This window comes from Hemicordylus capensis, chromosome 5, assembly GCF_027244095.1.
Source record: "Hemicordylus capensis ecotype Gifberg chromosome 5, rHemCap1.1.pri, whole genome shotgun sequence".
Lineage (NCBI taxonomy): Eukaryota > Metazoa > Chordata > Lepidosauria > Squamata > Cordylidae > Hemicordylus > Hemicordylus capensis.
The window spans coordinates 223,732,703-223,755,217 of NC_069661.1; the positions used below are offsets into that span (position 1 = coordinate 223,732,703).

The window sequence follows — 22,515 nt, forward strand, 5'->3', positions numbered from 1 at the left end:
GGAAGCACACTTCTGAGATTCGTCCTGACCCCATTGTAGGGTCTAGTCTGGAAAGCGCCCAGGAGAGCTACCTGTATATCTTTTGCTAATATAGTATACCCTGATTGATCACAGAAGGAGCCCTACAGTTCAGGACCATCATATGAACACATGAAGTTCTCTTCTACTGAGTCAGATCATTGGTCCATTTAGCTTGGTACTGTCTGACTGTCAGCAGCTCTCCAGGGTTTCAGGCAGGGGTCTTTCCCAGTCCTACCTGGAGAGGTCAGGAACAGAACTTGGGATGTTCAGTAAGCAAAACAGGTGCTCTACCATCCGCTATATTATGGGTGGTCAAGCATGAGTAACAGGGAGCTGTGGCACTCCTAGATTGGCGCAGGAGGCCCCATGGTCTTGGTTACAGGCTATTCCCCCCACATCTAATTGCTGTGTGCCCTGCATCTCATTAGGCCAGAGAGAAAATCACACTGAAGCTGAAGCAGGATGTGTATTTATTATAGTGTTCACTAGTAATTGCAGCATTTCATACTTTACTTACGACACACTTATCAGGAGAATTGGCCACCACTGCATTATGGACAGGGGATTATGATTATGAGGGCTGCTGCTAAGCAGTGACAAGAGCATGGAAGCAAAGCCCCTAAACTCCTTCCGTAACCTGGCTGCTTTAGGTGGAGCCATCCCACCTCAAGTGGGATCAAGTGCATGTGGTTGCTCTCACGAGCAAGGCTGGGTTGTTTTGGTGGTAGGAACATAGGAAGCTGTCATATATTGAGTCAGACCATAGGTCCATCTAGCTCAGTATTGTCTACGCCGACTGGCAATGGCTTCTCTAAGGTTGCAGGCAGGAATCTCTCTCAGCCCTAACTTGGAGACGCCAAGGAGGGAATTTGGAACCTTCTGCTCTTCCACAGAGCGGCTCTATCCCCTAAGGGGAATATCTTACAGTGTTCACACATCAAGTCTCCCATTCATATGCAACCAGGGTGGACCCTGTTTAGCTAAGGGGACAAGTCATGCTTGCAACCACAAGACCAGCTCTTGTGGTATTTAGGCACCCACAGATTCAAGATTGGCTATGCCCCAAATAGGCACAGTTGTTAGTTAGTGAGGTAGGTTGCTATTCCCATTTGAGGGAAGTGAGGCTGAGAGAGTGTGCTTTGCCCAAGGAGACAGTATGTCCACGGCAGAGGTGGCCCTTCAGACCAAGTCTCCCAGATCTAAATTCAACTCCCTGTCCACTGGACCACATTAGCTTAACAACCATGCATGTATCCAAGTCATCAAGGCTGGGGGCTGGGAGGGGGCTAGATGGGTTCTAAACTTGGCAGATTAAACTTTACTCACCAATCCATCATCAGGTTGTCTAGTGACAAATAAATGATCACACTGTAAAACAGGCTCCACGTGTCCCTGGCTCCTGGGATGAGCCCAGACTACTTGGTGAGGAGCTATGATAATGCCAAGGTGATCCTCAAGCAGCACATTATCGATATGGAACACCAGATAGATCTAAGCCGGGCATCAAGCTACATGTGGTTTGGAGCTGTTAAGCCCTTGCAAAAACCAACTAAATACCTGTATAATCTGACATATTCAACACAGAGAAGAGCCCTGACATTAGCATGGCTGGATGTGCTGCTCTTTGTGGTATTAGAGAGTAGGTTTAGGAGAGTCCCCTATTCAGAGAGACTAGGTCATTGTGGGAATGATGATGTTGAGACAGTTGGCCATGTGCTTTTGTATTGTTCCTTCTACCGTGATTTGCGTTTTAGGTACATCGCTCCTCTTGTTTTTAGTAAACTTATTTCTTTCTGATAAATATACCAATGTCTCCCATCTGGTGGCCAAATTCTGTATGGCTGCAGTTAAGATCCACACATGATGTGTTAGAAATGGTTAATACTGGTTTTTAGTTTTTCTCATCCTATTATATTTTATTTAAATGTTATGTAATAAGGACCCTTTTATCTGGGTTTGGACTGTATAATTGATCAATGATCGTAATAAACTGAACTACTTGGTGAGGGATGTAACTCCCCACATAGAATGACTCTTCAATTTTCCAGTAATCGCTCCACAGAACATTCCACAGACCCTTAGAACAGAACACCACAGAACTCCAGAGAACACATAACAAAGTCCGTTCTTAGACCTCCATGGAAGAGAAGAAATGAGATGAATCACAGCATTCCAGTAGCAATTTACTCAGTGACTCCATAGAATGCAAAAAAAATGGTCCTCAGCAACACAGAACCGCACACAGTACTGCTTTACACATTTCCATGCAACAGAATGTCTGCACAGAACCATGGTATCTATAACAGAATCCCTGAGGGGATGGCAGAACATCACAGACAGAATATAACATATAATAGGGCCATACACCTTGGCGCAGTAGAATTCCCCAGAAAGTGAACTCCACAGCTCCTCTGTGTCTTTTAAAAACATTTTGAGCTGAAAATCCCATTTGGAACACAGCCCATAATAAGGGTTTAATGTCCCGCAGCACTACACAGAAGTTAAAGGCAGGAAATGAATACAATCTCTGTGGAATTTTGCTGAGCACAGTGTAACTATTGCAGCTGGAATCTGGCAAAGACGGTATGTTGACAGCTTTAACCTCTTCCAGTCGAAAGGGTTATTTAATTGTGACAAGGCCTTGAAAGGTGTCACCTTCAGCCATCTCTACTCATGTGCCTGCACAATAATCTGATGCCACAAAGGCAGCAATGCCACCTTCTGAGTTAACTACACTGATAGCGTACATGCATCTCTAGCGGCTGGCTTAGCCTCAGGTTCCCGATAAAACAAACCAGATTGTGAGATCGTTTTACCTTAATATAGTGCTTTCATTGTGGGGGAACTCAAATGGGAATCCCGAACTGAAACATTTAACAGCACGAGTGCAAAACAGAACAGCTGCAGTTCACAGGCGATTTGCTTTGAAGTGGCACCACTGAAGCACTAGGTTGGCGGCCTGTGGCCAGTCAAAACACAAGAAGCCCAAAGGAGTACAAAGACTGGGATGGTTGGCTATGAATATTCATGACACAAAAAACAGCTCACTGGAAAGTAAACACAAAACTCATTTAAGTGCCCTTGAAAACAAACATTTCAATATTTAACATATCCAAAGAAGGGTGCAGGAATAGCCATGCTAACTGAGCAAAGAGGCACCTTTCAAAGCATTGATTCTCTTATATTTAGCAGGCAGAGAGCAACAGGCCCTATCCAACCTCAGCACAGCATCCCTTCAGTGGCTGTTGTTGGTTTTTACCTTATATTTCTTTTTTATAAGGAAAATATACTGCCATACACTGAGTCAGACCATTGGTCTATCTAGCTCGGTATTGTCTTCACAGACTGGCATTGGCTTTGCCAAGGCTGCAGGCAGGAATCTCTCTCAGCCCTATCTTGGAGAAGCCAGGGAGGCTGGCGCTCTCTCTCTCTCTCTCTGAAAGCCATTTCACAAATTAAATCATGGAAAGATGGGTTTGCCACAGAGTGTACTCAGCAGGGAGCTGCAGCCAATCATAGCTCCTGACAAGTACCATACATGTGTTCATTGCATTCGTACTTCATATTGTTATGTGTATGCTTAAAACATTAGGCATACTCCTAAAAATGCAATGTGTGGACACATTCACCTCACCAAAGCATCTTTGCCCTGCCTAGGCATTCTGATGGCGCCTCCGTTATTTCTAGTTTGGACTGATCATTCTCAGCCAACTTTCTGGTTCAGCTGTAATTTTTAATCTTGTTTTTAAATGAGGCCATGTTCCTTCTGCTCCCGCCAACACAGAGTATTTCTATATGTATTAGTAGATTGTTCAAGGACTCCCCCTTTTGCTTTAGAAAAGCAGTGGGGAAAACAGGGTGTCACAAGGCAATGGAAATGTCACCACGGACATACCAGTTGCAGTGAAAAAAGGCTAAATGGATGAAGCCAGTCACCAGACCAATACATTCAAGGAAACTCACTTCCACTCACACAATGGAAATATTTAGATAACTCAAAATGAATTGTTGTATTTCATCTGATGCAGAAGTCTGTGCTGTGAAAAAAAGCGAACGTTTAACTTCCATGAACAGAAAAAGGAGAAACGAGGAGGGTGGAAAGTAGTTGGAAAGGGGAGTGCTCCGTGTTGCTACTCCATCCCTCTCTGCTATCTATTCAACGTCAAGAAAATCTATAGCTTTAAAGTGAGTAATTTTACAAAGGAAGTAGAGGGGAAATATTGCTACTAGAATTTGGATGAATCCTGCTGCAGTACAGTTGCAAAATTGTTTTGAGGATTTTGAGTGTAATTTGGTTACATCACAGGCACTAGCCAATTGACACCATCCAAAACTGGCTTTGCTAAAAGCTCATGGAACTGTTTCTCCTTCAGACCTTAATCCAGGGGCAGGGTGGAGGTGAGGAATGTACGTTTGTACTGAATAAGAGACAGATCTGGCCTTGCTGCTTGACAATCTTACATCTGTCTTCACTCAAAGCTTTTCCTAGGCTAATGTGATCTCCCTTTTTCAGACCTGTCTACCCTTCTGGGTTTACCCTCCTGTGCCCACTCCTTTATTTAGCCATGTCCTTTCCCTTACAGGACAAACTATCCATTATTTTGGAGCTTCATGATTGCAACTCCCAAGGTATCCCTCCCCCCGCCTTGTAAAAGCAGCTGTGGGAGACAGGGATTTGGATCAGGGCCATTTGGATCTAGGAAGGAGGGTTCAACCCTCCCTTTCCCCCATTCTGTGATTCAAATCATTCCCCAGAACTTCTGTTGGCCACAGGGATGAAAAATACAAGCATAAAATTGTGCCTATATGTTTTCTCCTCTGCAACTAATAGGAGCTTCGGGTGGGAGGGTTAACTTAGGGAACCAGTGCAGAATGGAAGAGCCAGACACCTCCCCTGTTCCCCCAAATTATATGAGGAGTTCCAGTCACAGAGCTCCAACATAGCCTGGAGTCTGGTGAAAGGATCTACTTTTGTTTTCTATATGTAGCTGTAGCATTAGTAAAGATAACCATCAGTGATCTTTCATGGCTCTGTTTTTCAAGGCTGTGTGCAACAATTTTCATCTTTAATTATAGTTTTGCCTAACAGTCATTTAAGAATGGAAAACTGGAGAATGGCACACATCCTCAGGGAAATGACATCTGGCAACCAGCTGTTATAATGATAGTTCTGGAACACCGAACAAGGGGCATGGTCCTTTTTCCTGAAAGACTTTGTGCTAGGCCCTTGAGAGGAAGCCATGTTCTTCTATCAAAGCACCTCCTCTACCTGACAATTTAAGGATAAATTGTGAAACTCTATGTAACCTTTAAAAGATACTCTTTCCACTCAGAAATAATAATACAAAACTTAAGTTTAAAAAAGTATGGAGGAAGAACTCTTTTATTGGGAGGCTGGCTAGAGAGACCACCAAGACATCTAACAGAGGTGTTTGAATAGGAAGGCAAGTGGAGAGAGTGAAAGATGGCAACATATTTTTCTAAGGGTTTTTCTAGGTTTTCGGGGAGTGAGAGAGAGAAAAGCTGAAACATAGGGTTGCCACCTACACCCCACCCCACAACAGAGGCAATGTGACTTCACAATGGACACAAATTCACAGGGTGCCACATTTGTTATCAAGGAAAAGCATTTCTATCCTGGGATAAAGGGCTGTATCCTGCCATGTATCCATCAAAGATCCAAGGTTTGCCAGAAATTTTTTTTTGCAAGCTTAACTATAACTGTCAGAAGCACTTATGCACATGAGATGCATTAAAATAACCTCTGGATAGTTACAGGGGCTTCCAAAGACCAACAGTTTGTCTTTGGGGGAAATATAACCTCTTATCAAGATCTTTTACATTCTAAACATCTCGGGAGATGAAATTCACTCAAACCTTTGGAGGAGGGAGGGAGAAAAGAGATATCCTAAATTGTCCTGTGACAGTAAACAAAGAGGCCTAGCAGCAGATTAGAATCGATCAGTTGCATGCACTCTAAAGCTAAGAGATTTGAGGGAAATGTCACATCTCTTACAATTTCTTGTAAGAACATGGAGAAAGCTCTGGAAGGATAATCAAAAGCATAATATGTTGCTGTAGGAAGTAATCAACCAATCCAATTGTCATGCAATGGCCTCTAAATAAACAATTAAGGATTTTTAAACTTCTTATTAAAGGGACTCACCTATAGATTTGTTTGTTTCCCTTTGGTACTGAAAGGCAAGTCCCACTAACATGAAAATCCTTGCCTATGCCTTAGGATGTTTTCACAAGTGTGATTAAAACAGCTTTTTGCCCTGGAAAGTTTCACAGAAGCTAAATTGAATGAAATGTGCACTCAGTTTAAAAATGGCCTGCTTCCAAATTCCCATTAATAACATTCAGAAATGATACATTCCAGAGTCTTGGTGTCACTTGTGAAAAGACCCATAGTCCTTTCCACTGCATTATTCTCAGTGCCCACAAGACACTCAAATGTCACAGATGGGTTACAGCCCATCTTTTGAGTTCTGCTGTTTTCAGTGACCATGGAAGCACAGCAAATATAATGGAAGCACCCCGGAGAAGAACAGCAATAATGAGAGTCAGCTTCTTGCCCCTCTAAATACTGCAGCATTCACAGAAAGGCAAGCTGTCATTGGAGATGTACTCCACACTACAGTCTTAGATGACATTATCAGGTGCAGGGGTGGGAAGAAGAGTGTTACTTCATTGAGTCACCATGCTGTGTCTTTATAACATTACAGATAGTTGAGGCAATTTTGTAGTGTTGCTGCAGGAATGGTTTCAAATGACCAAGGAGGATTTGCAGTTTGTCTAATACAAAAACTGGTTTTCTGAACATTTCAAAAATCTTTAAATATGAAGTAGCACCTTAAAAAAGACCTAAGATTTACATTGCACTGTCATCATGTCAATTTTTTAAAGTCTATTAACTGGCCATGATTTCCCCAAGGTAGGCTAATCAACACAATTTTGCCAAGGAAAACGTAGAGTGGAAAAGATTCTGGTGGAATCTTTACTGCAATTCCTGCATGAAACTGTCTGATCAAATGTAAATTGTCAGGAATAAGTGTGGCACTTAACAGGTTTGTTGGTAAAAATATGTCGCTAAATAACTTGAGACCTATTACAGACCTCCATAAGCACATAATCTGCACATTCTCAATTTACGGCAAGAAATCAGTCTATAGCACATATTTAATATATAATTAAAATAAATCATCTTCATCATAACCTCTGCCCAGTAGCAAAATACCAACATTTCCCTTGAATAAAGACCCACCTCTCTCATATAATAGCTAGAAATCATCCTCTTTAAAACTCTTCTATGTGGGAATTGTGGATGCACCCAGAAAATAAAACCCTGTAATATGATAATTTCACAAATGGAGTTTGACAAAGAACTAACATTGCATTTTTCTTCTTCTTGGCAAAATGAAGCACAAACGTAACATTTCACAGGTACCATTACCATGCAAAGGCATGTTGAATTTTGTTGCTGTTTTAAACCCCAAACCACAATTAGCATGCAGATTTTTTTCCACCCCAAACGATGGTAATATAGTCCTCAGTAATGCACCTCTTTGGTGTAAACACAGCCCCGTGGGCAAGATCACACCACCTTTAAGTAAAGCATATGAACAGAACCTTTTCAGATGTATGTTTACACAGTGTACATTTTACCATTAAAAACAATTAAAAACAAAACCCTAACTTAACATGTTACATACATTCTCAAATACAACTTGATTGAAAATGAAATTTGGAGCTTAAGAAATATTTTTAAACTACAAGGCCACCCCATTGTTATGAACAATTTTAAAAAGTTCCCACTACTAAAAAAGTTGCCAATATCTCTCCCCCCCATTATAACAGTCTTACCAGTTCTTTGACTCTTGCTAAAGAGCAACTATCAGGTCTTATGCTTCTTAAATGCATAATACAGTGGACTGTGGGATAGGGACAGTACATGTCTCACAAAAAAATATGACACTGTGTAACAAAAACAACCTGACATGTTGATTTTGTCAACTAATTGTTCCATGGCATCCTTGCTCTGTTAGGGGCTTCTGCTGTTTACAGGTACATGGCCCATCTTCTGTTGGCGTTACCTGCACGACAGCACTTCCTGTTCACAATCTGAACAGCATTTCACAGAACAGCAATATGTCCTTGTAGTTCCAAAAATGCATAGGTGCCACATCTACCACAACCTCTTGCCGAAGAGAAAATTCAAGTAAGTGACAGCACCTTTGGCCCACAACCGCAATATAATACTCCAGTAGGAAAGAAAAAGCATGTGGTATATTCACTTAAGAAAGGGCAACCGCAAAATTCCACTTGCAGCGTCTTTTCCAAATATCAGATCCTTCTTGAACTTTATACAATAGAGCCTTTTGAAGACGACAAATGAATTGACTGGATCCGTGCTGCCAACGTCCTCTGTAAATCTTGTAGTACGTTTTGGCCAGATGAGTCTCCATTCTTGTCATACAGTAGCTGTTTGAAAGCTTCGTTTTCAATTAGTACCATCATATTTTTTAGAAAGTATCCTTCACAATAGGAAGCTAGTTCTGTGACTCCAAGGAACTGGAGGAGAAAAATAACAGAAACACATTTTAGTCAAGTAACAGCCTGGGACCAAAATGACCACATGAGACTTATTCCCCATGCCTAATGGGACTTTGGTCTTGAATTTCTAAAATGGTAGCCCCATCATTCCATGTGACAAACAGTGAGTGAAACAGAGGTGACTTTCAGAAGCACCTTGTGATTTCACAGGGAGTAAGTGTTACTCAATGAAAGAACATCAGAGAATCCCACTGGACCTGTTCAAGCCCTTGGGTATGCCTTAAAGTAGCTCTTTTGATCCTGGCCACAGAGTTAGAGTATAACAGCTTAAGGGTCTACTTTTGCAAATCAAGGTTCACAGCAAGACATTTTGCAGATGGCTGTCTGCATCATTCATGAAGGAATTTGCATGCACATAAATCAGACAGCAATATCAAAAGATATTTCAGACAACTAAATCTATATACTTCAGGCTACTAAAATCGAATGACATGAGCCTACTCTACACAGGCTCAATCAAGATTCTCTTGGAATAAAGATTCAATGACTTTACTGCAAACATGTACTCTGACCCTTTCACACTTACTATCAGCAGTGTGAGAGTTGCTTCCCTGTGGTGTCTTCCCACACACACTGCAGAAAGCATTTGGGAAGAAGGGCAGTGTCAGCGTGGGAAGGACCCATGTAACTGACCCCACACACATGGTTCCTTTAGTGAGATGCTTCTCATAGTGGCATGGGAAGATGCAAGAGATCACCACATGCTAGTGCTGAGCGTGAATGAGGCGCCTGACCCTTACGCTAGCTTTCATGCATTCAAAAGAAAAACAGGTTGCTTACCTGTAACTGATGATCTGGTAGAGATCCGTCGATATCCATAAGAATGGGTTCTGCGCCTGCGCAGGAACCACACGGTAGCCATGCCTGAGCTCGTCGAAGCGTCTAAGCCACGCCCCACGCTGCTGCGTGCTATTTAAGGCGCGGCTAAGGCGCGTAGTCCCTCAGTTCTTGGACGACCGCCGCAGAGGACGATCATCTATCAGGTGAGTTCATCCATGACACAGGACAGAAGATCCGAAGAGGAGAAGCCACACACCAGTACGCACAGAGACGTAGCACTACTGCAGAGGGGAAGGTCGGGAGGGTCTTATGGATATCGACGGATCTCTACCAGATCATCAGTTACAGGTAAGCAACCTGTTTATCTGGTTCGAGATCCGTCGATGCCCATAAGAATGGGTGTTTAGCAAGCTCCAATAGGAGGAGGGAGCAGTAGTGGCTAATGTAACACCTGTTTTAATACACTTCTCCCGAAGGTAGCCTCCGCAGCAGAGCGTACGTCTATGGCGTAGTGTTTTATAAACGGGGATTCTGAAGACCAGGTAGCAGCTTTGCAGATGTCCCCAAATGAGACCCCAGAAAGGTGAGCAGCAGAGGAAGCCTGAGCCCTGATGGAGTGGGCTTTAATGGCCTCAGGAGGTGATTTATCCTGTAGACGATAAGTTAGCAGAATGAGTTCCACTAGCCATCCGGACAATCTTTGCCTGGAGATAGGAGAACCTTTGTTCGGTCCCGTATAGGATATGAATAGACGAGAGGAAAGTCTAAAGGGTTTCGTGCGATCCATGTAGTATAGGAGGGCACGACGCACATCCATAGCATGTAATGATTTTTCCAAGGCAGAGGAAGGGTTCCTGAAGAAAGTAGGTAAGATGATATCCTGGTTTAAGTGGAAGTTAGAAACAACTTTCGGTAGAAACGCCGGATCGAGGCGCATGCGGACTTTGTCTGGGTGAAAAACTGTGTAAGGCGAGTCAACTCTAAGAGCGGTCAGTTCACTAACACGTCTTGCTGATGTGACTGCAATCAGGAAGGCTGTCTTCCAGGAAAGTAGTTTGAGGGAGGACGTGGCCATGGGTTCAAACGGAGCCTGAGTCAGTGAAGACAGGACCAACGATAGGCTCCATGGTTCTACCGGTATCTTGACTGCAGGATATACTCGAGACAGGCCTTTCAGGAAGGCTTTACTTAGTGGATGTGAGAACAACGTACTTCCATCGTGTCCAGGATGGTATGCGGATAAGGCAGCCAAGTGGACCTTCAGGGACACGTTAGCAAGACCCTTGGTCTTCAAAGATGTAAGGTATCGTAGAACTTCACGGATTGAAGCTCGCCGAGGGAGAAATCCCTTGGTGCGTGCATAAGACCTAAAACGGTTCCATTTGTGTTTGTAGTTTTGGCGCGTAGATTCCTTACGCTGATTGAGCAGAATGTGAGTTAACAGATTATCCTCCATACAGTCAGATGAAGGGTTTGAATGTCTGGATGCAGAACGAGACCTCCATCCTGAGTGAGGAGATCTTGATAATAAGACAGGTGCTTGTAGCAGTTCTTTGCCAGTCTGCGTACTTGAGGAAACCAAGGTTGTCTTGGCCACCAAGGAGTTACTAGGATGCAGTTGGTCGGGTTGGAAAGAAGGCGGGCTACCACCCTGGGTATTAACGGCAGGGGGGGGAACATGTATGGCGTCTCCAGAGACCAATCCAACTGAAAGGCATCCCCCAGTGAAAGATTGTCGTGGCCTGCTCTTGAACAGAAGCGGTCGCATTTCGCATTTTCCAAACAAGCGAACAGATCCACAGAGGGCCTCATCCACTGGTTGAAGAAAGGAGTTATCACGTCTGTCCTGATTTCCCATTCGTGCTGGCGGTCCTGCAAGAAGACCCTGCTGAGGTCGTCTGCCAGAGTGTTGTCCAGACCCTTGATATGTACAGCCAGGGGATAGATGCGGTGTAGAATACACCAGTGCCACATTTGTACACTGAGAGCACACAGACTGCGGGAGACAGTTCCTCCTTGTCGATTTATATAGGCTTGAGCAGTTGTGTTGTCCAGGTGGATTTGGACAACCTTCCCTCGAAGTATTGGCAGGAAGGACTGCAAGGCCTGGAAGACAGCCAGAAGCTCGAGGAAATTGATGTGCAGCTTGGACCGTTGGAGGGACCATTTCCCTTGAATCTTGTGGCTGCCGCAATGGGCTCCCCACCCTTGGAGAGAGGCATCTGTGGCCATCCACACCGAAGGGGTAGGAGACTGGAAGGGCACTCCTTCGAGTAAGTTCCTGTGGTTTGTCCACCAGGTGAGTGATTGAAGGACTTCTGATGGAAGTAGAAGGCGTCTCGATTGATTGTCTCTGATAGGGTGAAAAACTGAAAGAAACCAGAGCTGAAGTTTCCTCATTTTGAGTCTGGCAAAGAAGATCACCGTATTGCAGGATGCCATCAGACCCAATAGGCGTTGAATCACCCTGGCCGGTTGTAGAGGACGTTCTTGAATTTGGAAGATAAGATTCTGGATGCAGGTGAATCTGTCTGCCGGGAGGAACGCCCTTTGTTGCGCCGTGTCTAGGAGTGCTCCTATATAGGAGAGTACGGGTGTCGGCGTCAGGTGCGATTTCTTCCAATTTATTTGGATACCCAAGTCGTGGAGCAGGTTCACTACATAATGGACGTGCGAAACTAACTCGTTTTCGTCCCTTGCAGACAGGAGCCAATCGTCCAGGTACGGATAGATTGACACACCCCTGGTCCTTAGATGTGCGATCACCACAGCCATACATTTCGTAAAGACCCTTGGGGCGGTGGACAATCCGAAGGGCAATACATTGTATTGAAACACTCTGTCGCCGACAGTGAATCGCAGGTATTTGCGATGACATGGACGTATATTGATATGAAAATAGGCGTCCTTGAGATCCAACGTCGCAAGCCACTTTTCCCCCTGAAGCAGCGGGAGGATCTGTTGCAACGTCATCATACGGAACTTTTTGGTGTGGATAAATTTGTTCAGGCGTCGGAGGTCCATGATGGGGCGGAGACCCCCATCCCGTTTCGGGATCTGAAAGTATGTTGAATAGAACCCCCCTTGCCTGTCTGCCCATGACACCGGGGCGATAGCCCCTTTCTCCAGAAGCTCCCTCACTTCCTGAAGCAGCGGCTCCGAGGCCGGAGTGAGTTTCATCCCTGTAAAACGTGGAAGAGTCCTGAATTCGATCGCATAGCCAGAGGATACTATTTTTAGGACCCACCGGTCCGATGTTATATGGTGCCACGCAGGGGCATGGCCTGCCAGCCTGATTAAGGGCTGGAACGGAAGGATGGAGAGATCCGTCAAGGCAGATGGAGGTGCCCCTGCTGGCGGGAAAGGGGGGATATGAGGAGAGAGGAGGCGGGCAGGTGTCAATGGGCGAACCAAAATTTCAAAGACGCTTTTGGGCATCTTGCGTCTTCGGTCGCTGGGATTGAGGAGTCTTCTTTCTCTGATAGAACTGGCGGCGTTGGTAAGAGGAGTAGGGCTTCCTAAAGTCACGTCTATCTTGAGGTTTGTAAGAAGATCGGAATCTACCGTAGTTGTTCCGGTATGAAGAGGACGACGTAGAGGTAGAGGTAGAAGGATGAGAGGCAAAGGTTTTTGCAGTGAATTTAGATTTTTTAAGCTGCTCCATCGTAGAATCAGTTGTTTCACTGAAGAGACCAGTGCCGTCGAAGGGCAAGCCTTCTATCTTTTCTCTCATGTCCATCTGGAGGCTGGTAGATCTCAGCCAAGCATGTCTTCTTAATGTTATTGCTGCAGTCATTGCTCGCGACTCACTCTCAGCCAAATGTTTGGCAATACTGAGCTGTCTGCGCGTTAAGTCTCCGGAGTTCTCCAGGGTTTGGCGGAACTTCTTCTTAAAGTCTTCAAAGGAGAGGCAGTCCATATCATTTTCTAAATCTTCCCACAGGCCGTGCGAATATTTAGCAGTGCATGCTGCATAATTTGCCACCTTGATGGAAAGGCAGGAAGTCGAATATATCTTTCTTCCTAGTAAGTCAAGTTTCCTGCCCTCTCTGTCTGGAGGCACAGTGAATCTCTTGCCAGATTTAGATGCCGCTGCGCAATCGATCACCAATGAATTAGGTGCCGGGTGTTTAAGGAGATAGCCGTTATCTTTGTCCTGAATTCTGTAGAGGTTTTCTAGTTTTTTTGAGGTCGGGGTAGAGGTATGGAGTACATCCCAAGCACATTTAGCCGCCCTTGTAATTACAGGTAACATTGGTAGGGCTACTGGAGCAGTTGATTGTATTTTCAACATGAAATTATACACAGGGTCATCAATAGTGGCCAGCTGGGAACGGACATCCAAGCCCAGCGCATCGGCCATGGCCCGAATTTGCTTGTGGTACGCTTTCATTTCATCGTTTGGAGAAACGTAGGTCACCGGAGCCACGTCAGTCGGAGGTTCGACAATAGAACCAGCGTCTTCCGGATCAGATTCGAAATCAGAAGATCCATAATGTTCTGAGGGAGAGGCAGGTGGCGGTTGGTCACCCTCATCGCGATGACGGGCAGTTTGAGTAGCAGCAGTAGTCAGAAGCGGCAGTAGATTCGCTTGTGTGGACGTAGACGCAAACTGGATTAACGACGTCTGTGTGGCACGGTGGATCACTGCGAAATGGTGTGTTTGAGTGGACACTGTCCCAAAGGTGGTGAAGGGGTGAGAAGGTGTAACCGGTCTCCAGGGCAGGTTCGTCTCATCTCTATAAGGACCAGCTGGAGAAGAGACTCCCAATGAAGGGTGGCGGTACCCACAAGAATGCCAAGGTGTCTGAGGTAAACGGCTGGAGGATGAAGAAGCAGGAGGTCGTGACGAAGGAGCTGTCACTTCTTGAGCATCTAAGCCAATTGACGGGAAACCAGTGAATGTCGAGCGGCCGCTCGATGTCGAGTCCAAAAGTGATAAAAGCGACCGGGTTGCAGCTGGTAAAGATTCCTCAGCTTCAGCATCGACCACCTGGAACGGTGGTATCGGCGCTCGATACCGAGGAGTGATTTGAGTTGAAGTCGAGAGGACTGGAGTGTGCAATGCTGAGGGAACAAGTATCGAAGCTTGTGGTGTCGAAGGCGAAGCAGAAGATGCCAAAGGCGTAGGAGCTGGAGAAAGACTCCTTGCTGTCGGCATCGAAGGCTGTGAAGAGTGAGGAAGGACCAAATCTTGTTCGACGTCGCATGAGGTCGATGCATGTGCAGAGACAGTCTCGGCGGATCGCTCGGCGTCTATTACTATCGATGTCGACGTGTCCGAAATGGGAAGCTGGAGAGCCGGGGCATCAATATCGATGACCATCGATGCCGAGGGAGTCGGCAATACCTGTGGGACCATCGTATGCGTCGAGGAGTCGGTCGATGTCGATGTCAAAGGTCTCGGCGTACTAACCGGTATCAATGGTTGAGCCGAGGAGGGAGACGGCGTATGGCCCCGTGGGCTCTCCCGGGTTCTCTGACGTTTAGAACCACTCGGAGTGGAGACATCTTCGCGTCGATGTTTGGAAGCCTTGTCACGTTCTTTAGAGTGACGGGAGGACTTCGAGGTGAAAGAGGAATTCTTCGATGAAGACCGTACCGACACCGAGCCTTTCTCTGATGTCGAGGGGCTTTTCGACATCGACACAGTTTTGGCGGGAACCGCATCAGAAGGTTTACGCGCAGTCGACGTCGATGAGAGTTTCGGCGTTTTCGGTGTCGGAGTGGCACGCGCGGTAGACGTCGAAGGTCGAGGTGTGCCAGGTGTAGAAGGGCTCAGAACATTATCATAAATTGCCGCACGAAGGCGAAGAGCCCGATTCTTTCGTGTCTGTTTTGAAAAGGACAGACAGATTTTACAGGAGGAGACGTTATGCTCCTCACCAAGGCACAAAAGGCAGAGGTCGTGGAGGTCTTTAGAAGGCAACTTAGCCCTGCAACCCTCGCACCATTTAAACGATTTCTTTCCGTCAGCCATAGTCAGTGGTCAAAGCCGTTCCGCGTCCGCTCACCAGAAGTCACCAAGAAAACAGTCCGAGTCAAAGCCAGAGAATCACCGTATGCCGTTCCGTAGTCAGAGCCAACGAAGTCCAAAATTCCAGTCCGTGGTCAAGAGGATAGATAGGATGAACGAAAGAGGTACTATGTACGACGAAGAGGCACAGACCGCAGGTCCAAGACACAAGGCGGTCGGAAAAGAACTGAGGGACTACGCGCCTTAGCCGCGCCTTAAATAGCACGCAGCAGCGTGGGGCGTGGCTTAGACGCTTCGACGAGCTCAGGCATGGCTACCGTGTGGTTCCTGCGCAGGCGCAGAACCCATTCTTATGGGCATCGACGGATCTCGAACCAGATCTGAAGTCTCAAAGCAGCAGGTCTTTAACAAGATAAAGGATGCACCGTAATCCAGGTATGAAAAAACTATATTGGGTTTATAGAGTATTGGACTGGTACAGAGCAATGTAGGCAGGGTCTATAAAACTATCACAGAGGTGAAAATGAAAATGAAGAAACAAAACTCTTCCTTATAAGTACCAAAAGTTGTAAATGTAATGTCGTTACAGACCATTGATGCAGGCAGATTTGTTGAGCATCCTCCCACTAAGAAATCACAAAAGTGCATTTTTGTTTCTATACAATGCTTAACATTTTGGTGATGATGCCAAAGCACAGAATGCCCATTACTTGCTGTGGTTCTCCATACTTCATATGTGAGGAGGGCAGTACTGGAGCTGAGCCTGAAAAAATGGCAGTCTGCCTCAGGCTCACCTAGTGGGTTCATATCTAAGATGAGCCTTTAACTAGGGTCTTCCTGACTCATGGCTTATACTCTCAGCAAACTGAATATGGGTTAACAATGTAAATCAACTCCATTCCAAAGCAAAGGCCCATCATCTTGATATAAAAAGAGGCAAGACAAAAAAAGACATGAGTGCCTAAGTGCAAGAAGTTATGTCTTACCTTGGCATGATTATAAATATCCACACTATTTTCTGTGTTGATACTTTTTGCACAGATGATCTCACAGTGTCGCTGCAGTGCTTCAAGCTGGAAAAATTTAGCAGCAGATAGAAGCTGAAAAGCAGGAGGAAAGATTATTACAGGATCTTGGGAAAGAGGGACAATAACATATTTTTAGTGTCTAGTTATTCTTCTCACCCTTCTACTTCCTCTTCTTTTTTGTACACCTATTCAGTCCAAAAAATAGAGCTCAACTAAATTACCAATTGCCATAATCTTTGCATTGTGTCATCAGGAACATTTCCTTGCAAATTCCCCCTCTGGCTACTACAAAGAGGAAATGGTATTGTGAGACCAAATGAAGAGGACCCATTATCAATGAACGGCAACCAGAAAACAAATAAGATCAAATGCAAAGCTTCAGTGAGGTAAACACAGAAGTTAAAGAGTGTATCTAATCTGTGTGAGAAAACCAGAGAGTCCGTTTCACAATTATTTGTGGCGTTCTGTACCAAAATGTTTCAAGTGTTTTCAAAACCTGCAAAAATTGTTTAACCAGACACCAGTGTGGGTCAGGAAAAAATGAATGTGTAGGTAATGACAGCTCCATCACACTGTTTCCAGGTCTCTGAAAAATTGTTGTACTTGCACAAAGTATCAAAGCCAGGTAAGAAAAGGATTAAGTGGGACTGTGGTTTCTTCTTTAAATTGTGTGAATGAAGCTTTCTTTGTTTAACTCCTATTGAATAATCTCTACATTATTTTCCTGCAGTTTTTCTTTCTTTCTGTAATGGGAAATTACAGCACTTTCTTAGACTTCAGAGTGCAACAGAGGATATTTATTTGTTTGTTTGTTTGTTTGTTTAAATAACAAAATATATAACAAAAACAACAGCCTGAGGAAAGCTTGTTTTTTGTTCCACGGTCTCTTTGCACATGTATACATTGTTGATGCTAATGCCTCTTACCTCCATTATTTCATTGTTTTTAATGAGAAGTGACTCTGAGCCTCCATAGTAGAGATACTGCATAATAAGCTGAAACAAAAATAAAGAGTCCACTTGATCACAAAAATACCACTGTAGATTCCTGTACCCCCATTTGCATCACCTATTTATTACTCGGACAATCTTTGCTTTAGATGTTGTAGCGCACCAAGAGAAATGCAAAAGAGCTTTTATAGGCACATCATTCCAAAATGGAAGTGAGAAAAGAGCATACAGTATTTTTAAAAAATGAATGGTGATGTCACACTGTGACCTTTGTATTAGTGCCAAAGAGCACTTAAAACACCAGCAGGCCTTCTGTGCAAGATATACGCATTTTGGTGGAACAGAATGACGAGCCCATACAGCTCAAGTTAAAGATGGGGCAAGGCAAGATGGGGCGGGGGCAGCTGGGTGGGAGGGAGGGAGAGAGAGGCAGACCATTCTGCACCTACCCAGCCCATTCTCCGCCCCCCACCCCACTCAGCCCTGATGGCATTGGCTGCCACCAGTGTTCCCTGTAAGAGGGAATCCCAGATGTTGTGGACTACAGCATCAGCAGGAACAAGCAAGGGACAGGAGGAATGGCAAACCCAGATGCATCTGCATCCCGTCATCATATCTCAAGAACACTCAAAATTGGAACTGGAAGCAGAATTCCAGCTTTCACTTAAAAAAAAAAAAAGGACCCTTGGGGTTGCTGTGCAACATGAAAGGCAGCCCCTGTCAGTGTTACATGGCAGGGCAGTTTATTTTATTTATTTATTTTTCAAATTTATAGACCACCCCAAACCTCCATCTCTGGGCAGTTGAGCAACGGCTTTAAAATAGTGTCCAGACAGCTGCACACCGCCACTTCTCTTGGAAATAATCTGGACGCTGCTTAAGCATGCAACTTCCCTGTAGCACAACACTGGGGCTTCCCCAGAGGATCCCTTACGCCAGCATTCCACGGTCTAGAATGTCAGCCAGGGTTTCTCGTGATCACATGAGTGGTACTTCAGTGGCCTGTCTAAATTGCCCCTTTAGTTTGATAGATCTGCATAATGTATAATGGATGGGTCCCAGATTTCCATTTTCCTTTGCAGAGCTAGGTCACTTTAATGCAGACTGCTGTTTTTTTCCAGCTCTCTGCAAATCCTGCACAAATGTTACACAGCTGCACTACACAAATGGACCATAAACCTAGATAAATACCATTCACATATGATTTGGCACCAGTCAGGCCCTGTGAAAGTACATGGTACTCTTGGGTGCTCAAACACCCTAGAAGGGGCCCACTTTGATGCCTGCCTTGGGACAAGCTGGGAGGATTGGGCTCAGCCGATCAGCTGTCAGTGGATGCCGGCTCAGTGGGCTACATTTCCCTAGCCTTGGGGCAGTGGTTTGTTACTTCCAGCTCTGGCAGTGGAGGGCTCACAGCAGCAACAATGGTGTCTGAGCCAGCAAGTCATTAGTTGCCATCCGCCATGTTGATGCTACATGGAGCATTGTGGGGGGGGTGGGGGTGGGTGGGGGTGAGACATGGTGGCTGGCAGCCAGCAACTGCTGGCTAGATCATTGTTGCTGCTGCTGGCAGCAAAAAGCAGCAACAAACTGCTGCGACACCAGCTACCAAAGGGGATACCAGGAATATGACAATGAATACAACAAATATTTATAAACCGCTCTTCAACACAAGTTTCCCAAAGCAGTTTGTTTAGATAGATAGATAGATAGATAGATAGATAGATAGATAGATAGATAGATAGATAGATAGATAGATATGAATGAATAAAATGGCTCCCTGTCGTCAAAGGGCTCACAATCTAAAAAGGAAACATGAGGCAACAGCCACTGGAGGGATGCTGTGCTGGGGATGGATAAGGCCAGGAGGTGCCCATCCAGGTAGAAAGGGGGCCATTAGAGGGTATCTTGCTGAGGGTCCCCTCAGACCTGGAGCTGGCCACGACTTCATCTGGCAACACAAATTAACAGTGCCATTTAAGCACAGGGAAAACTGTCCTCATCGATCCCTTATAGGATAAGATATTATTTCCCCCCACCAATTATCTTCTGTTTTTCTTGAGCTGCTTAAAGTTCTAAGAGCACTCCATTTTACCTGGAAAATGGGATACTTCACATAGCTGATTTCAATGCAAGTGCTGTCAGATGCAGGCTTGCTGGACAACAGGGCTTTGAACCTAGGGAGATATGCAAGTAAATTACTTTTATTATGAACATATATAGAGATTCTGAAAGCAGCACACCCTCAAATGCATCCTTAGGTTGGAGCCAACCAGCTTGCAGAGCAACGTTGCATGACAACAGCATTACAAGGATGTGCGTATATGGTTAGAGGTTATGTTGTTATGATGTTTCAATTGTGTTATTGTGGGAATAAATTCTGTAGAAAAGGAGATAAAAATAATTCAAACAATTTGCTACACAACAGTCAGTCAAAGACCACAACAGTTAACCAAAGGTCAGTCTAAACAGAAGGGTCTTAACTAAACTAAGAAAGATGGCAGGTAAGTAGGTGTGGAAAGCCTCCTTAAGGGCAAGGAGTTCCACAAGGATGGGAATTCTAAAGAGAAGGTCTTGCTCCTTTCAGCTTCCCACCTACGTGCTGGATGTACTTACACAAGACGACCTCTCTTTGATGACCTCAAATTCTTGCGGCAAATAGCAGCCACGAAGCCTCCCAATCTAGACTGGGAACATGATGAGCACAAGGGATAAAGCCCTTCTCCTTGCCACTACACTCCCAGTTCAAATCAGGGCCCTGCATGGCTGCTATTTTTATTGGAAAAACAAACATGCAGACCTAGATCACAAAATATCACCTAGTTTGACCTTAAGAGAGGCATCTTTGAGGCGGGAACTACAGTTTACCTGTGTCCTGACATCATGGTGATGTATGTTTCCCTACCCACCCTAGCAGCAGCAGACTAGGAATGGAGCATTGAACTATACAACACTGGAATGTCAAGACACAAATAAGTTATACCATGTCTATGTCACAGGGGTGTGTGGGGGGAGCTAGTACATGGCTGCCACTATGCATATATTGCAATGACTACTTCCTAATTTGGAGGAGGCTAATATTAGACCAGGGGGCAGAGGAAGGGTTTGGCTGATCAGTAATTCCCTACAAAACAGCCCACCTAAAGAGAGGGTTTGCGAATGGGGAAGAAAGTGACAATTGATTCGTGCACATCCCTAGTAGCAATCTCCAAGAACATATATCCTCTCCTGCCGCCCCTTTGAAACCTCTACTTTCATTTCAACCGGATGTTTCTAAATCTCATTGTCTTTTCTGAGCAAGACTTGCCTATTTCTATTATTCTAAGATACAGTCCACTGGGAACGTTTCCTGCTTATGAAGCATTTCATACTGGTGAAATATAACCTCCACTGTAAGTTCCTGTAGTGTAACCTATAAACACTTCCTGCTTCATACATCCCCCACTAATCGAATTAGTATTGTCATGCTAATTTATAAATATATATTTACCTTGGGGATGCAGTGAACAGTAATACTCTGTGTGCATAAAAAGGTCTTCCTTCTACAAGGAATGTAACATCTGACATTTCCTTATTGTTAAGAAAATGGGGATCTGGAATTAAAACAAGAGAAAGTGGGTGAGAAGAAAGTTTAGTTGAGAGCAAAATAAAACGTTGGCATTTTTGATCCTAGATTCACGGTAAAGGTCAGTCGTTTTAGGAGATAACTGGAGTGTGCCTTTGAAATTATTCTGAAGAAGTGATATCCTGCTATATATTTTAATTTGTACCAAGAATCCCCTAGACCAGCCACCTAATGGTGCAGAGGGGAAATGACTTGATTATCAAGCCAGAGGTTGCCAATTTGAATGCCTGCTGGTATGTTTCCCAGACTATAGGAAACACCTCTATCGGGCAGCAGCGATATAGGAAGATGCTGAAAAGCATCATTTCATACTGCATGGGAGGCGGCAATGGAAAAACCCTCCTGTATTCTACCAAAGACAACCATAGGGCTCTGTGGTCAAAAGGAGTCAAAACTGACTCGACGGCACACTTTAGCTTTATCCTCTAGAGCAGTGGTTCCCAATCTGTGGGCCTCTAGATGTTGCTAAACTACAACTCCCATCATTCCCAGCCACAATAAATTGTAACTGGAGCTTGTGGGAGTTGTAGTTCAGAAACATCTGGAGGCCCCCAGGCTGGGAACCACTGCTCTAGACCAATGAAAAGCAACATATATTTATCATATGCAGTGTTTTTGTCCAAAGAAATGCATAAGAATCAATGCAACTCAGAGATAAGTATTTTGAATCAATAAGAATCTCTTCCTATTCTTCAGTAGCTATTCTTGCCTTGCCTAAGCATATTCCCAGAGATCAGATTCCTTTTATACACCATTTCACTTTCCATTACTATGGCAGAATAAAGGAGCTGTAAATCTGGTGCCACTTTCATGGCAAATAAAATCCTGGCCCACTTGTGCACAATTAGTATGGACAATTGCTTTAATTTGCTCTGCTTTGTCAACAGAGTGATGCCATAATTGAGAAAAAGACCCCAAAGAGAACTTCATCTGTAGTCAACCCCCTTCATTAACTGTAATGGAAGTGGTGGGTGGAAAATGCAAGACTAGTATTTCCTGTTTGCTCTGCTAGTTATTCATTTGGTTCCTCATGCTTCCATGTTCTGTCTCAGGTACAGAATAGTGGTGTGCACGGAACCGCACCTCCGTGGTCCGGAACTGGGGAGGGTGGATCTTCAAAAGCCTCACTGCGTGTGCGCATGTTGTATGCGCCACGTCCGTGCATCGCACGCACACACGACACAAGACGTGATGCACGCACGTGATGTGAGGCTTTTGAAGCCATTTGATGAGGAATGGGGGTGGGGTGGCAGGAAGGTACCCTGCCACCCCAAATGCTTACAAAACGGGGAGTGCTGGAGGGGAAAAGCGGTGGGAGGGGTGAGTGCACCCTCCCCCACCCTTAAAGATCCACCCTCCCCAGTGCCGGATCGCTGGATCGGCCCGGAGGCCCTTAGCATGGGCTCCGGACCAGTCCGTGTACATCCCTAGTCCAGAACAAGGTGGTAACCAAAGGTGCAGGACAATGTCCCTATAGTATCAATTTCAAAAACAAAGAATGGAATCCCATCATCCCCT

General features: G+C 44.9%; 1 protein-coding gene across 7 annotated transcripts in view; it reads right to left on the reverse strand.

The window, feature by feature from the left end:
* Nucleotides 1-7,185: 7,185 nt before the first annotated feature.
* Nucleotides 7,186-22,515, reverse strand: part of ABTB3 (ankyrin repeat and BTB domain containing 3) — a 448,319-nt gene continuing 432,989 nt past the window's right edge. For all 7 annotated transcript variants that reach the window (XM_053258103.1, XM_053258104.1, XM_053258101.1 and 4 more), the window contains 5 exons: nucleotides 20,863-20,965; nucleotides 19,468-19,549; nucleotides 17,349-17,417; nucleotides 16,381-16,494; nucleotides 7,186-8,595 (listed from right to left, as the gene is read on the reverse strand). In XM_053258103.1, the coding sequence (XP_053114078.1) occupies nucleotides 8,386-8,595; nucleotides 16,381-16,494; nucleotides 17,349-17,417; nucleotides 19,468-19,549; nucleotides 20,863-20,965 (578 nt within the window). In that variant the 3' untranslated portion in view covers nucleotides 7,186-8,385. The remainder of the gene's footprint in view (nucleotides 8,596-16,380; nucleotides 16,495-17,348; nucleotides 17,418-19,467; nucleotides 19,550-20,862; nucleotides 20,966-22,515) is intronic.